The 16,903-nt window shown below is 42.0% G+C and overlaps 1 protein-coding gene across 3 annotated transcripts in view; it reads right to left on the bottom strand.

Annotated features, from left to right (window-relative positions):
- ADGRA3 (adhesion G protein-coupled receptor A3) overlaps positions 1-16,903 on the bottom strand; it is a 462,035-nt gene that overhangs the window by 171,189 nt on the left and 273,943 nt on the right. For all 3 annotated transcript variants that reach the window (XM_029590300.1, XM_029590282.1, XM_029590290.1), the window contains one exon: positions 421-582. In XM_029590300.1, coding sequence (XP_029446160.1) covers positions 421-582 — 162 coding nt within the window. The remainder of the gene's footprint in view (positions 1-420; positions 583-16,903) is intronic.

Genomic DNA, 16,903 nt, shown 5'->3' with positions numbered 1-16,903 from the left:
AAACCTGACATGGCCATTTTTTGATCTGTATACAAGCTAATCTAATTCATTCATATTAAGCATTAGAACAGAAGAAGTGCAGAAAAGAAATCAAAAGGATGAGGACAATAAATATGAATATGCCGTAGAAGTCTGTAACAAATATTTATAATGGATGAGTATGGCCACAAGCAACTTATGGTCCCCTTGATAACTGAAATTTGAATTCAGTGTATTTGTATTATTTTTTTGGTTTGTTCATATGTATTTATTCATATTTATTTACATTTAGCTACTATTTATCTTCTACCTCCACTCCATTTTTTTATATTTCAGGCAAATACATAAAAGGTTTAAAATTAAATCATCATGATGGAGAAAAAAATTCATAAACAAAAAAGCAGAAGAACTGATGTTTGCTTGGAAGAACGTGGTGCTTACTGTTGAATAAACCTGAGCACCATTGGCAAGTCTGTATGCAGCAATTCGCTGTAAGCACTGAACAATTCTCGTACAAGCTTTGGCTTCTTTCTGTGCCATCCATAGAACACGTTCATCGGCCAGCATAATGTTACTTGCAATGTCCACCATCACATCGCCAAGCTGAAGAGGTTAAAAAAAAAAATGTAACCATTCAAATATTTGAATATAAAGCTAATAATATATTTTTGTCCCAGCAGTTTCTGCCTGCTCCTTTGAGTTTCCTGCTCGATCAGAACTGGCATCTGAGACTATGGCACTATTCATTTGCAACTACCTGGATTTTTCCCTCATTTTAAACCTTCTTCCCCCATCCTCTCTAATTCTGTCAATGTAGTCCTTGCCACGTGACATATCCTTTTTTAATAATATTCTCCAAACATTCAAACATTGCTGTTTTCATTTATATAACAAAAATAGTTCAAATTTAAGGATTGGGTAAATGACTGGAAAATGCTATTAATTGAAAATACTAAACATGAGTTTGTAACATTATGGAAGTTGGAGGAAGAACAAATACTGGTAGTCCAAATTAATCTTAAATGAAAAATATTTGACAGTCCTTCAAAACACCAACTCTCAACATGATTTTAGGAAAATATGGATTTCTGCTCTAATGACCAATATGAGATGTAAATCGTATAACCTATAATCAGGACTCCCTGGTCTCCCATTATTCTGCGGCCAAAGAATCTGGCCCTTAAGGAACTACCAGTGGAGACGAGGCTAAATTGGGACAGGGGAGGATGACTGACAGGGAACTTGCAATTCTCTCTCAACCATACTGATTGGGTAGGAAATGGGAAATTTTGAGCAGAAGCACCTTGGGCTGTGTCCACCTCTGCCACCTGAGCCTGAATGCGTGTTCTACATAGTTCAAGGCAGAAGTTGGGCCCCAGGGGCATAGTAGGCTGCAGTGATAGCAACCTGAGAGATGCTAGAATACAGGGTATATTTGAAAGAGGGGCTGGGTGAATGGGTATGATATGTGTGTGTGTGTGTGTGTGTGTGTGTGTGTGTGCGTGCGTGTATGAATGGGTATGGTGCGCGCATGTGTGAGTGATTTGGTAGGATGCTTGTGTGTGAGTGAATGTAGGGTGCGCACGTGTGTGAGTGAATGGGTATGGTGCACGTGTATGTGTTGGAATGAAAGGATGAAAGAGGAGAAAGGGAACCCGGACTAGGGATGCAGTGCAGAGGGCATGGGTGGGGTTGCAAGGGGAAGAAGAGCTGGAGCCGGGAGAGGAATTCACAAGCTCTCTCCTCTTCTCCCTTATCCCAAATCTTTCCACTTTATGCTCTCCTACATCCTCCTTCTCTCATCCTTCCTATTTCCAATTCTCCCTCTTCTAGAATCCCTTCCTCCTCCTTTTTCTCTCTTTTCCCACATCAATACTGAGATAAGACCTGAGATCCCTCACCCATAAAATTCCCCAAAGAGCAAAATAATTGTATAGACATAAAGCAAGATTGGAAAACTACTTTTCTTTATTAAAATAAACATTAATATGCAAAATGATTCAAATTTATGCAAATGTGCCACCAAATTTTCTAATTATTGCCATAAAATCTATCGTTGGGCTACAGTGGGAAACTAGGAGTTATGCTTATGTTAGGTAGTACAATTAATGATAAATTCTAAGATTAAGATAGTGTACAGCAACATTACAAATAAATATAATTCTAGCAATCATGCCTTGATCATAAGCCATTCCTTCTCAAGAACCATATTTACCATATCTTTATAACTTTTCTCAGGTACTTAAGTGACTTGGTATTTTTTTGTGTTTTTTTCCCCTCACACAGAGGCCAAAGGATGTTGTACTTGGCCAATAAAGAGCATATTGCCTTGACACCATAAATCTACAAGAAGCATCCTCAAACAAAAGCCCTTCTTATAAGTAATCACTTGTCCACTATTGATTATATCATTTATAAAACTTTTTTTTTTAAGAAAAGAAAAACATTTGATAGGATTGAAGCAATTCATAAAAAAGCTAGCAAATAGAAAAAGGCAGTATATAAGAATAAAAAATCGAAGTAAGTTTAGGGCCTGAAATATAAACTCTACAGAGAGGCTTAAAGAACTCAAAATTTATAAACAGGAAGAGAAAAGGTAAAAGCACCAAGTAGGAGATTGAATTTATTTTTAGAGAAAATGCCATTGCAAGGAAATTTGAGAACGTGGGTTTTCTTAAAAGTGTAGAAGGGAGGTTCTGGAAGCCAAATTTAGGCTATTAGGTAGAAAGCTGAAATCCAGCACCTCCAGGGTTGCATTTTCTGTAATGCTCCCTGTTCCATGTGCAGCTCTCCCCAGAGGCAGGCAGAAGTCCAGAGTCTCAATGCGTGGATGAGACGATGGTATAGGGAAGAGGGATTATGTTTTGTAAGGAACTGGAGAACCATATGGAGAAGGGGGGAATCTTTTCTGTAGGGACAGCTCTACTTTAACCAGGGTGGAATCAGGATGCTGGCACTAACCATTACAAAGGAGATAGAGCAGCTTTTAAACTAGAACAAAGGGGAAAGTCGACAGTTGCTCTGCTGTGCATGGTTTGGAGCGTGATATCTTCGAAGGATCCTAATGAAGCAGCAGAGTTAGGGAACCTCAAACGCAAAAGTAGTTCATGTGCCTATAAGTAAAGAATCACCTGAGCTAAAAGATTCCAAATTATCCCTGTCAACTGAAAAGCAGGCTGTTATTACAAACAAAAAACACACTTAGAAATATCTGTGTCTCAATGCCAGCAATCTAAGAAATAATATAGGAGAGTTAGTGTATAGCAGTGAATGATGAGATAGACAATTGGCATCTCAGAGACATGGTGGAAGGAGGATAACCAATGGGATAGTACCATACCAGGGAACAAACTATATCGCAAAGATAGGGAGGAACAACTTGGTGGTAATGGTGGTAGTAGTGGCGCTTTATGTCTGGAAAGGCATAGAGTCCAACAGGAGATAAGGATCCTGCACGAGATTAAATACACAATAGAATTCTTATGGGTAGAAATCTCATGTGTGTCAGGGAAGAATATAGTGATAGGAGTATACTACCGTCCACCTGGCCAAAATGGTGAGACAGACGATGAAATGCTAAGAGAAATTAGGGAAGCTAACCAAATTGGTAATGCAGTAATAATGGTAGATTTCAATTACCTCAATATTGACGGGATAAACTGTAACATGAGAACATGCTAGAGATAAAGTTCCTGGATGGAATAAATGACAGCTTTATGGAGCAATTGGATCAGGAATCGACGAGAGAGGAAGCTATTTTAGATCTAACTCTTAGTGGAGTGCTGGATTTGGTGAGAGAGATAACGGTGGTAGGGCTGCTTGGCAATAATGATCATAACATGATAAAATTTGAATTCATGTCTGGAATTGGGACAATAAGTAAATCCATGGCTCTAGCACTAAACTATGAAAAGGAAAACTTTGATAAAATGAAAAAAATAGTTAGAAATAAACTGAAATGTACTGCTACAAAGGTCAAGAATGTACAAGTGTGGACATTGTTAAAAAAAATGCCATCTTAGAAGCAGAGCCCAGATGTATTCCATGTATTAAGAAACGTGAAAGGAAGGTCAGATGATTGCCGGTAAGGTTAAATGTTGAAGTGAAAGAAGTTATTTTAGCCAAAAGATCTTCCTTCAAAAATTGGAAGAAGGATCCATCTGATGAAAATAGGAAAAAGCATAAGCATTGGCAAGTTAAATGTAAAACATTGATAAGACAGGCTAAAAAAGAATTTGAAAGTTGTCCGTCGAGGCAAAAACTCGTAGTAAAAACTTTAAAAAATATATCCATAGCAGGAAGCCTGTGAGGGAGTCAGTTGGACCGTTAAGATGATCGAGGGGTTAAAGGGGCTCTTAGGGAAGATAAGGCCATCCTGGAAAGACTAAAATTCTTTGCTTCAGTGTTTACTAAGGAGGATGTTGGGGAGATATCTATTCCAGAGACGATTTTCAAGGGTGATGATTCAGATGAACTGAGCCAAATCACAGTGAACCTGAAAGATGTAGTAGGCAGATTCACAAACTGAAGAGTAGCAAATAACCTGGATTGGATGGTATACATGCCAGGGTTCTGAAAGACTCAAAAATGAAATTTCAGACCTATTACAAGTAATTTGTAACCAATCATTAAAATCATCCGTTGTACATGAAGACTCTAAGGTAGCCAATGTAACCCCAATATTTATAAAGGGCTCCAGAGGTGATCTGGGAAACCTCAGACCAGTGAAACTGAATTCAGTGTCAGGAAAAATCATGGAAACTATTATAAAGAAAAAAATCCCAGAACATATAGACAGACATGATTTAATGAGCCACAGCTAGCATGGATTTACCCAAGGGAAGTCTTGCCTCACAAATCAACTACAATTTTTTGAAGGGATAAATAAGCATGTGGATAAAGGTGAACCGGCAGATGTAGTGTAATTGGATTTTCAGAAGGTTTTTGATAAAGTCCCTCTATTCCTGATGCATTTCAACTAGCTTGATCACTCCATTCTTATACTTCACTTTCAATGCATATCCAGCATAGTTCTCTGCTTCAACGGCAGGGGAGAAGAAAAACTGTTACTTCACACATCCAGCAGAGCTCTCTGCTTCAACGGCAGGGGAGAAGAAAAAAAGGTTCACACTCACAAAGCGGGGAGTAGCTGGCTTGTTACGGCGGTTACTACCCCAAACCAAATGTACCTGATACTTCACTCTCGACGCATATCCAGCATGGCTCTCTGCTTCAACGGCATGGGAGAAAGACTGATACATCACGAATTTCCAGCATAGCTCTCTGCTTCAACGGCAGGGGAAAAGAAAAACTGATACTTCACACATATCCAGCATAACTTCAATGGCAGGGGAGAAGGAAAAAGGATTCACACTCACAAAGCGGGGAGTAGCTGGCTTGTTACGGCGGTTACTACCCCAAACCAAATGTGCCTGATACTTCATTTTCGATGCATAACCAGCATAGCTCCCTGCTTCAATGGCAGGGGAGAAGATAAACAACCAATAAGGGCTGTATAACATAATCTGGGTAAAAACAAATGGGCATGGGTGTAGCTTGCTTATTGCGGCGGTTACTGCCCCTACTACCTCTAACTAATCAAGCTAGATATTTCACTTGGATGCAGCTCCATCACCGCTCTCTGCATTAATGGTGGGGGTGCAAGGGAAATAGAACCAAGAGCTAAGAGAAACAGATAAGTATGAGAGAAAAAAATGTGTGAAGCTTGCTGGGCAGACTGGATGGGCCATATGGTCTTCTTCTGCCGTCATTTCTATGTTTCTATGTTTCTATGAGAGAGTTCTAAGAAAACTAAAATTCATGGGTTAGGAAATGTCCTTTTGTGGAATGCAAACTGTTTAAAAGACAGGAAACAGATAATAGGATTAAATGTTCAGGTTTCACAGTGGAAAATGTAAACAGTGGAGTGCCTCAGGGATCTGTACTTGGACAAGTGCTTTATAATATATTTATAAACAATCTGGAAAGAAGTATGACAAGGTGATCACATTTGCAGATGACACAAAATTATTCAGAATAGTTAAATCACAAGTGGATTGTAATAAATTGCAGGACCATCTTGTGAGACTGGAAGATTGATAGTTCATATGGCAGATGAAATATGTGGACAAGTGCAAGGTGATGCATATAGAGAAAAATAACCCATGTTGTAGCTACCTGATATTAGGTTCCATTTTAGAAGTTACCACCCAGGAAAAAGATCTGGGCGACAAATAATATCAACATCCGCTAGTTGTCAATACCCACACCCACCCCATCCCCAGAGCCATACCCCTTAAGAAAATAAAACAAAGACTCGGGTGGATGAAGAGGCCGCAGCTTTATTACAAACATTATTATCGAAACAACAAATCCAAAAACCCTGCACGAGCCACTTTCTGACATGAATCGTGTCCCCGGTGCTGCCCGCCATGTCTCCTAGCAAAGCAGCCCATCCAGCCTGGCCCCCCGCTGTGAACTCCAAGCAAGGGGGCCACCCAAGGCCAACCAAGTCGGCCCACCTGTTCGTGCACCAGCCTACAGCTGCGATAATTTCTTATACATATGCACAATAGTAACGGAAAAAACTAATATAGCCCATCTAGCTACTACCAAAACAGAAAACGAGGATCTGCTGTCAAACCCATGGGGAGTTAAAAATTTAGGCCTAAATTCTGCCACGACGAGGGGAGGTTGGATGGGGAACGCGGCAGCAGATGCAGGGAAAAGGGGGGAGCAAGGGGAGTTATTATTTATTAGATTTATATTCCGCTTTTCACACTTTTTTCAGCACTTCAAAGTGGATTACATTCAGGTATTTTTAGGTATTTCCCTATCCCCAGAGGGCTTACAATCTAAGTTTGTACCTGAGGAATGGAGGGTAAAGGAGCGACAGCGGGACTTGAACCCTGGTCTCCTGGTTCATAGCCCACTGCTCTAAGCACTAGGCTTAAGTAGGGCCTATGACGCACAGCAGTGCGCCAGGCGTGCCAAGATGATGCCGCTCCCAAGCCGAACACGATGCAAGGGAGGGGGGTGAATAGACTGCGCCCACGCGACCTGAACAACTTAGTGATGGTGTTGGGGCACTTGTGCCTGACCATGGCCTTGATGTTAATTGAGGGCTATCGGACATTGAGCACGAGCCCTCACTATAACATCGAGATCCGCTAGCTATCAGTACCCACTCCCACCCCGTCCCCAGAGCTGTACCCCTTAACAAAATAAAACAGAGACTCAGGTGGATGAATGGGCCTAGCTTTATTACAAACATTATTATCGAAACAACAAACCCAAAAACCCTGCATGAGCCTCATTCTGACTTCTGACATGAACAGTGTCCCGGTGTTGCATGCCATGTCTCCTAGCAAAGCAGCCCATCCAGCCCGGCCCCCCGCCGTGAACTTCAAGCAAAGGGGCCACCCAAGGCCAATCAAGTCGGCCCACCTGCTTGTGCACCCGCCACCAGCATGAGGTAGTGACACTTGCCTCATATTCCCCCATAAAGCTGCCACCTCTTTACCAGAAGACAGACTCAAGAGCTTCCTGTAATACGTTATTGAAAAGATCATAGCCAGTATCTGACAGGTGAATTCGGTCAGGTCTGTACAGGCCTTTGCAAAGATCATCTGCCCACTCGTGTAATATATGGTGCCTGCCTAACTTCTGAACCCATACCCCACCTGCAGGTTAATCTTCTTCCGACCTTTCTTCCATAGTTTACTGTCATTCCATTTTATCCGATAAATGATATCGGACCACATGACACATGTACTAGGGAACCAGGAAACTAACTCACTTAAATCATTCTTTATGCAGTGGATTAGTTGTACACAAGATGTCCCAAGATCGTTGCTGCCAAGATGTATGACAATAACATTAAGGCTTGGCTAACGTATCCTTCTTAAGTTGAACAAAAAGTAGAGGCAGATCCCAGGACATTCCTCTTTCTCCCATCCAAATATTACGAACATCCCGCGGGGACCAGACTCAAATGAGACCCATATGAGAGAACTAGAGCCTTCTTTGCTGCCCTTTGAACAAAGGAGTGTCTGAAAATCCAAACAATCCTTTGCTGTTGGGATAAATCTTTGAAAAGATGTCAAAAGAGAAGTTATACGTTCATGCACGACTTGTCCAGACAGAGGTGTATACTGTATCGGACTTCCATCTACCAATTCTTTGAACGGTATCGATATTCAACCCTGCCTGAGCTGCGCTTGTAGCCGCCCCTATTCTAAACAAATGGATCCCAAAGTCCCTGGCGGTGTACCGAATTTCAGATAAGGTGAGGCCAATATTGCTGAAAATTGATATCTGATAAGGGGGATATGGTCAACATGAATCAATAGGAATCTATTGCCATCCAGCCTCAATGCCAAGAAATTCAGCAAATTCTACAAGTGATGTTGCTCATTTCAGACAGACTAGAGTCTCATGCAGCCTGGTCCGTTTTTGACCTCTGTAGAATTATTTGCACTGAATGATGGGTTGCTTTGACATTTTGCATAAGTATACCCCTGTAGCCTGCATCTCGTTCTGAAGCGGCTACCAACTCGCTAATGTGCAGGGCACCGAAAAAACCCACAGAAAATGCAGCCCTAAACAGTTTGAGTTCGAAATCTGGCTCGCAAACAGCTGGTAGCGCCAGCCACAACCAAATGAGCAGATGTGTGATTGGTTGTCTTGAATCAAGGGTTGGCCCCGTCTTTTTAGCCCATCCTGCAAGCATTTTCTTGACCTAAAACCTCCTGGTTGGGTCACCCCATCCCTGTACTTTTGAAAAGAAAGTGAACCCAGCCAGCTGATTTGTCACCAAACCCCTTCGGATTTACCCCTATCCTGCCCAAGTGATAAATTTGACAATTAACTTGTCAAGGACAGGTCCTTCGACCCAACCCTGTCCTTTCAAAAATTCGGACATGGTAGCAAAAGCCCTGCAATATGCGCTCCATGTCACTGGAGCTACCGATCGCTGCAAGAGGTCTCTTGTGATGTCCTCCCAATGCTCCACAAGCAATCCACCACCAGTATTCCTTCCTTGTCTGCTCCAGGTACCTGTTTTCAAAACAAATCCCATTTAGCTCTTAACAGGGTGTCAGCAATACCATTATGAACCCCAGGGTCGTGGTGCGCCCTTATAACTGTGTTCAGGTGAAGACTAGTGAGTATAACCTCCCTCAATAACTCTGCTACCTTATGACACTTGGCAGACCTTCTAAGACCTGCAGTACTGCCATATTGTCGCACCAGAATATTATGGGCTTCTTTCGTAGTTTCTCGCCCCATATGACCAGGGCAACCAGAATGGGAAAGAGTTCCAAGAAAGTAACATGCATTAGGCCTGATTCTACCCAGGCCACAGGCCATTGCTCTGCTGACCAGGAACTCTACCAATACATGCTGAAACCCCACCCCCCGATACATCAGAACATATACCCAAGTCACGGTTGGAAATGGGGAGGTCCTGCCATATGGATGTTCAGAAGTTATCCTGAGGCAATCGGGATAAACTGGGTGGAATCAAGCTCAATACCCAAGAATCTGATTACCGTATTAGGACCCTCCGTTTTCTCTTGGGCTAGTGGCACTCTAAACTGGGAAGCAAGACTGTGAAAAGTAAGCAAGCGGGAGCAAGGCTGTGAGTCCTACGGGCCGACAAACAGAAAATCGTTGAAATAATGTACTATGTTATTCAGTCCAGCCTGCTGGGCAGTGGCCCAATGCAGAAATGAACTAAATAGTTCAAAGTATGCGAATGATATGGAACTCCCCATCGGCATGCACTTGTCGAAGTAATACGTGCCTCTGGAACAGAAACCCAATAACGGGAAGCTGCTGGGGTGTACCTGGGAGAAGCCGAAAAGCGGATTCAATATCCATCTTAGCCATGAGTGCCCCTCTGCCACACTTGCAGAGTATGCCTATGGCACTACTGAATGACGCCTACAAGTGCCTGAGCACTCGTCTTCGGGCAAGCGTTCATTCACCGAAGCTCCATATGGGTAAGACAAGTTCTGAATCAGTCAGCATTTCCTTGGTTCCTTCTTCGGGATAATGGCCAAAGGGGAGAGCATCATTTTACTGAAAGAAGAAAACTCAAATGGCCTGGCCATTCTGCCCATCGACAATTCCGAATCCAGTTTCTGTTGCACAAGATCCTCGTGGCTCGCTGCTGAAGGAATGTTCTCCACACACATTCCTTCGATGTTGCCCTGAAAAGGAATGGTGAATCCATTGTGAAAACCCTTGATCAACTTCTTAACCTGTTTCTGCTTCGGATAAAGATCGAGCCAACCCCGCATGGTGTCGAGATTTATTGGGGGTGGCGCCTTCGCAAATACGCTGTACACATTTTGACTTGGCATTACTCCCTGGATTCACCTTCTTCTGACACTTCATGGCTGGGTAAGGAGCCATGCAGATTGAACAAAGATGTTTGAACTTACAATTTTGAAAGGCGCAGGACGATTTGATATACCTCCATCAGTTTCCATTGTTATGGGCGCTAGGGACACCCTGCTCGGACTGCATTGCTTGCTGGCCTGACCTAGGTGATAACCGTGTGCTGGCTCTGGCATCAGCAGCTTTGTTCTTCATTTGCCTGAGCCACAGGCTGACATCCTGGGTGCCCCATGGCATAAAACAATTCTCCTCCATTTTGTCCCTGAAATGCTCGTCATAATTGAGCCATGCCCATCCATCATATGGGATCATACTGAGAAGGATCGTCGTGGACCACTACACTTGTCATCCGCAGGAATGCCCTTGTCCAGTTGATTATGTTTCTTGGAATTGGTTTATCCAAACCAGATGCATGGTCCTTCTTGTCCCTTCAGTTCCTCCGCCCTTCTAGTATCTTAAAGATATCTATGTATATCCGTTCCTTGATCTTCTTCCGCAGATCCTTGGGGAAGCTCTCCCATAGTTGCGATAATATTGTCAAGGCTGGAGGGCCTCTGGATGCGTCTGCCTCAGTTGCCTCTGACTTATCTTGAATATCCTCGAAGGAGGAGTCTGAGTTGGAGAAATCTGAGGAACTCTCCATACTAGAATTGGATTTGGCTTTCGATCTGAATTTATTCTCTCTCTTACTTGACCTCTCAGCTTTACCTCCCATCCCCACACCTCTATTCTTACCCGAGGCCCCAGATGACTCACCCATGTTAGCTCTCTCTGGATCGCCTGTGCTGACTCCGGAATCAGCTGGGAGTGTCGTATTTGCTTTCTGATCTCCAGCTTCCCTTCCCTTCCAGGGACATATGATCAAGGTTTGACTTGGTCAATGCTAGAAGATGGTTCCTTGCTGACGGGGCCTGGTTGATTGCTGGAGCCTGTATTCTCGTTCCACCATCTGAATGGCTGTGCATAGCCCCAACAGAAGACTCTGTCGTAGGTTGCACTGGCATGTGCAACGACCTCCCAAGACTGCGTCACCAGAACATAACTGGCGATGCCCGTATAGCTGTAGTAAAAATCTGAGCACCAGGATGGGGGCTGGCCTGGAATTCCCCGTGACCATGAGTAACTATTCAGCGTCATTGCGAACAGGTTTGCATGGAGCCAGTTCTACATAGGGGGGAAGTAAGGGCTTTGTGTGGGGCAGCTCGTTCCCCTTCCCACCCATGCTGAACACCCCAGCCTAGGAGAATCGCCTGCAGGGTAGAGGTGCCGCATGACCCACCTCCGAGGACTCCGGCACTGTTGGAGGCCATATCTATTGCTGCCTGCAAGCTAGTCTCTCGCGGGAACTGAGATGTGCCAGAGTCCAGCAACCCGGGGAATGACTGTTGTGAAACAATTGTATGCAGAGGTTGCAGGCCTATCTCTGGCAGCTTTGTGCTATGGTGGTGTGGCATCAGACCTGGATGCAGCTGCTGCGGTGCGGGGCCAGCATCATGAAGCCTTTGGATGGCCATGAGCTGTGTCAGGCCCCAACGCAGTCGGCTCAGATGACCGGCCTGTATCAAGCAGACCATCTAGCTCTTGTACGTTCTTCTGTCTAGCAGCCCTTAGTTCTTCTCCCTGCCTCCTATGTTTCTGCCTGCTTGCACGCGTTCTACCACTCCTGACCGACTCTGCCGGAGCACCCCTTTGCGTGCTCGCTCTCCGCATGTGAGGTCCTGATTCGGCCATGCTAGCGAGAACAAAGAAATGCTGGACTGATTGCCCTTTCCCTGCCCTTAAGGCCCACACGCCGCCCCTTGTAATTGCTGTGTTTTTTTTAAATTGGGAACACGGCATCAGGACAGTGAAGTGAACTGCTGGCGGAATGATGCTGCATCTGGAGTGATGTGAACCAGAACACGGTGGGAATACAGCGGCAGATGCAGGAAAAAGGGGAGAGCAAGGACAAGTCGAGGCTTAAGTAGGGCCTATGACGCACAGCAGTGCACCAGGCATGCCCCAATGATGCCGCTCCCGCGCCAAAGCTGACGCAAGGGGGGGTGAATAGGCCATGTGCATGCCAAACCTGGACGAGTTAGTGACAATGTTAGGGCACACGTGCCTGATTGCGACCTCAATGTTAATTAAGGGCTATTGGGCATTGAGCACTAGTCCTCACAGGTTGATATTACATTGAAATCATCAGCTCAGTGCATTGTGGCGGTCAAAAAAGCAAACAATGTTATGAATTATTAGGAAAGGAATGGCAAATAAAACAGAGGATGTCATAATGTTTCTGTATAGCTCAATGGTTAGACCGCACCTTGAATACTAAGTGCAATTCTGGTCATCACACCTCAAAAAAGATATAGTTGCACTGGAGAAAATACAGAGAAGGGTAACCAAAATGATATAGAGCATGGAATGGCTGCCCTCTGAGGAAAGGCTAAAGATGTTAGGGCTGTTCAGCTTGGAGAAGAGATGGCTGAGGAGGGATATGATAGATGTCTACAAATCATGAAAGGACTTGAACAGGTAAATGTGAATTGGTTATTTACTCTTTTGGATAATACAAGGACTAGGGGGCACTCCATGAAGTTATCAAGTAGCACATTTAAAACAAATCGAAGAAAACGTTTTTCACTTAACGGGCAATCAAGTTCTGGAAATCGTTGGCAGAGGATATGGTTAAGGCAACTAGAGTAGCTGGCTTTAAAAAAGGTTTGGATAAGTTCCTGGAAGAACAGGGAATACCCACTGCTTGTGGCCAGTATTAGTAGCATGGGATCTATTTAATGTTTGGGTATTTGCCAGGTACTTGTGACTTGGATTGGCCACTGTTGGAGATAGGATACTGGGCTTGATGGACCCTTGGTCTGACCCAGTATGTTCTTATGAATTTAAAGGGGGGCTCAGAAGAGATTATGAGAAAATATGCCTTTACTACAAAGGTGGTGAATACCATCCGAAGTAGTACTAACCTAAACTGTGAAAGAATTTAAGAAAGCTTGGGAGAGAGATAAAGAATAGCTGTAAAAATAGATGGGGGAGTAGTAAATGGGTAGTGGTGGGAGAGGGAGAGGCCTAGGCCTGCTCAACGGACCACTTATGAAAACAATATATTCAATCATATAGAACAGTAGAGTGTCAAAATGGGAAGAAGGCAATACAAATAAATGGTGGCATAGCCATTTCAAATTCCCAGAAATAGGAGGAAGGTCACCAAAGCAAAATGGCATCAAGTCTTTGATACATTTTTACATATAATTAGGGGAGGTGATACATTTACTAGCATGGGCTGCAAGCTGATTTGGCTATACTTCTAAACTACAGAAACAGCAATATCCTGCAGTGTTTTTAAAATTCTACACTTGACAGATGGGAGATATGTTTAACTCAGTAAGTGTGGCAGAGAAGGGAGGAGACAAAGAATAAGGAAAAGCGATGGCTATCACTAGAACAGTGGAGAAAGACAAACAGCAGAGGGCGGAAGATACCCTTAGATACAGTAGTACTGGCAGTGGCAACCAAGCAAACTGTGAGCCCCAAATGGGTCCTTATCAGCTGACATCTGCTACATTTGTATTTTCTATGTATCATACTTACAGACCAATAAACTAGCTGCCCTTTTTACGTGCATCTATAAATTAGATAATATAGAAATAAAGATCAACCCTGATTTTTCCTACATATTTAAGTAGACTAATGAGCAACAACACTGGTTCATTCATTAAGAAACTTATGGTAAAAATGTATCAAATGTTTTTTAAAAATGGGTGATTAAACTTTTATATCAATTTGAATAAACTTTGTCCGCTTTAAAAATCTGATGCTGTTGCTTTCTAAGAACTCTGCCAGAGTCCTGAACATTAATATTCAAATCATTTGCACTTTAAACATGCCAGTAACACTGCCTCAACAAAAGCAAGCTAACCACAGAAAAATAACTGCAATTCTAAAACAGAGTAAAATGCAAATAATTTCTTTGCCAAGTAAATTCAAACTTTGGCAGCACATCTCAAAGACGAACACATCACAAAACGAAGTTGAAAAAATGATAAACCAAATGAACCCTGCTACCCATATAATTGACACCATACCTATTACAGAATTAAAAAAAACTCGCCAGCACTGTAGCACCAACACTTACCAACATCATCAACTTATCACTAAATAAAGGAGTAATGCTGGATGCCTTGAAAGCAGCTATAATCAAACCGATCATTAAGAAAAAGAACCTTGACCCCCTCAATCTGAACAACTATAGACCAGTCTCCAACTTACCTCTTATAGCCAAACTCATTGAAAAAACAGTACAAAAACAATTGTCAAACCATCTTGAAAGTAACAACATATTATACCCAGCCCAACATGGATTCCGAAAACATTATAGTACAGAGACTTTACTGCTAGCACTATCTGATACTATCTTAAGAGGCTTCGACTCAGGAACACATTGCATTCTGGTTCTATTAGATCTCTCCGCAGCCTTTGACACTGTCAATCACAAAATATTAATCAGTAGACTGAAAGAAATAGGACTCAATAATAAAACAATAAACTGGTTTGAGTCATACTTAAACAACAGATATTTCCAAGCACAAATCAAAAATACACTTTCAGACAAAATTAAACTAACAACAGGTGTCCCACAAGGATCAGCCCTGTCTGCAACACTCTTCAATATTTACCTACTGCCAATCTGTCACCTTCTAGCAGGACTAGGAATCACGCATTACCTATACGCAGACGATATTCAACTACTGTTACCCATAGTAAACTCCATTGAAGAAACAATGCAACTAGCCAATATGTATCTTGAAATAATCAAACAGCTCTTAAATCAGATGGAACTGGTAATAAACATTGACAAAACTGAATTTTTACACCTTGAACGGAAAAACATTCACCCAACACAAACTACAATCAAAATCAAAAATAGTTAAGACGTGGAACTAGCAATAAAAGTACGGAATCTAGGAGAAATAATGGACCCTGAGTTAAGCATGAAACAGCACATCTCACAGAAAATAAAAGAAGGATACGGTAAACTAATGACTCTGAGAAGACTGAAACCCCTGTTAACACTAAATAACTTTCACACAAATTCTTCAGGCACTGATATTCGCAAGCACAGACTCTACTGCAACTCACTATTACTAGGACTACCACAATCCACGCTTAGGCCGCTGCAAATACTACAAAACTCCGCGTCTAGAATTTTGACTGGCAAAAAAAGAAGGGACCACATAACTGGAACACTCGACGAACTACACTGGCTCCCAATTGAACAAAGAATACAATACAAGGCACTATGTATAATCCACAAGCTAATACATGAGGAAAAAGCAGACTGGCTTAACAACAGCACTGCGCGTACATGTCCCGGATAGAAACCTAAGATCTGCGAATAAGGCTCTACTAACTGTCCCCTCTGTCAAATCAGCACACCTCACCCAAGTAAGGGAAAGAGCACTGTCACTGGCTGGTCCTGCACTATGGAACACCATGCCTCTCGAATTAAGGCTCCAAAAAAATTTGAAAATCTTTAAATCCAACCTGAAAACCTGGATCTTTAAACAAGCATTCGATAAAGACAAGGAGAAGGAGAAAAACAATTGATTAATATGGACGCACCGATCAAACAGTTGTTTTTTAAACATATAAATGCACTTTAACATTAAAACTGAACCGCTTATAAAATTTCCTACCAATCAGATAGGCTCCACTTAAACATAGCTTAATGTACTATATTGTTACCGTACTATGATGGCACATGTATATTTTGTAATCTATATCACTTATATTTTTTTATCGTGCCTATATGTAAACTGTTGTGATGGTTAACAAACTTAACGACGGTATAGAAGAGTTTTTAAATAAATAAATAAATAATACTGCTCCGCATGCAGCAGTGTCCTTTTCAATTACTCTGGTAATTACTCATGAAATAACGTCATACATTACATGTATGACGTTATTTCATGAGTTACAAATACCTTCTTTCTGCATGTGGCAGAATCAAAGGATTTACTTAATTATGCATGAAATAAAAACATGCATGTAAATCCTTGACGTGACATTTTCCTTTCATTTCAAAAGTAGTGAGTGTGAAGGAAAAGGAAGGAGCCTAATTAGACAAAAAAAAAAAGAATGTACTTATCTTAATGTTTTAGAAATGACATGTATTTTATAAGTATATCCTGTGAAAAATATATAAAATATTATAACAAAACTGCACTTTGTATATGAAATAAAACCATATTTATAGACAGGGCAGAAAGGAAAATAATGGCAAATTCTCTGGAGAATCATCACAATAAATGGTTGTCACAGCTCATTAAATCACTGCAGAATGTATTAAATGTGTAATCCAAGTAGATATTATAGCCACTCAATAAAATGATTACTTTTCTTTACCGGTGTTTAAAAAATAAATTGACTTTCCTATTTGGAAACAGATTAAAACTTGTGCTATTTGTCTTCTAATAAGCAGTAAGGCATGACAATAGACTGCACTAAATAAAATTGACATATG

The sequence above is a fragment of the Rhinatrema bivittatum genome, chromosome 1 (assembly GCF_901001135.1).
Source record: "Rhinatrema bivittatum chromosome 1, aRhiBiv1.1, whole genome shotgun sequence".
Classification (NCBI taxonomy): Eukaryota; Metazoa; Chordata; class Amphibia; order Gymnophiona; family Rhinatrematidae; genus Rhinatrema; species Rhinatrema bivittatum.
The sequence above is the reverse complement of the archived record's forward strand: the minus strand, read 5'-3'. Positions and strand labels throughout refer to the sequence as shown.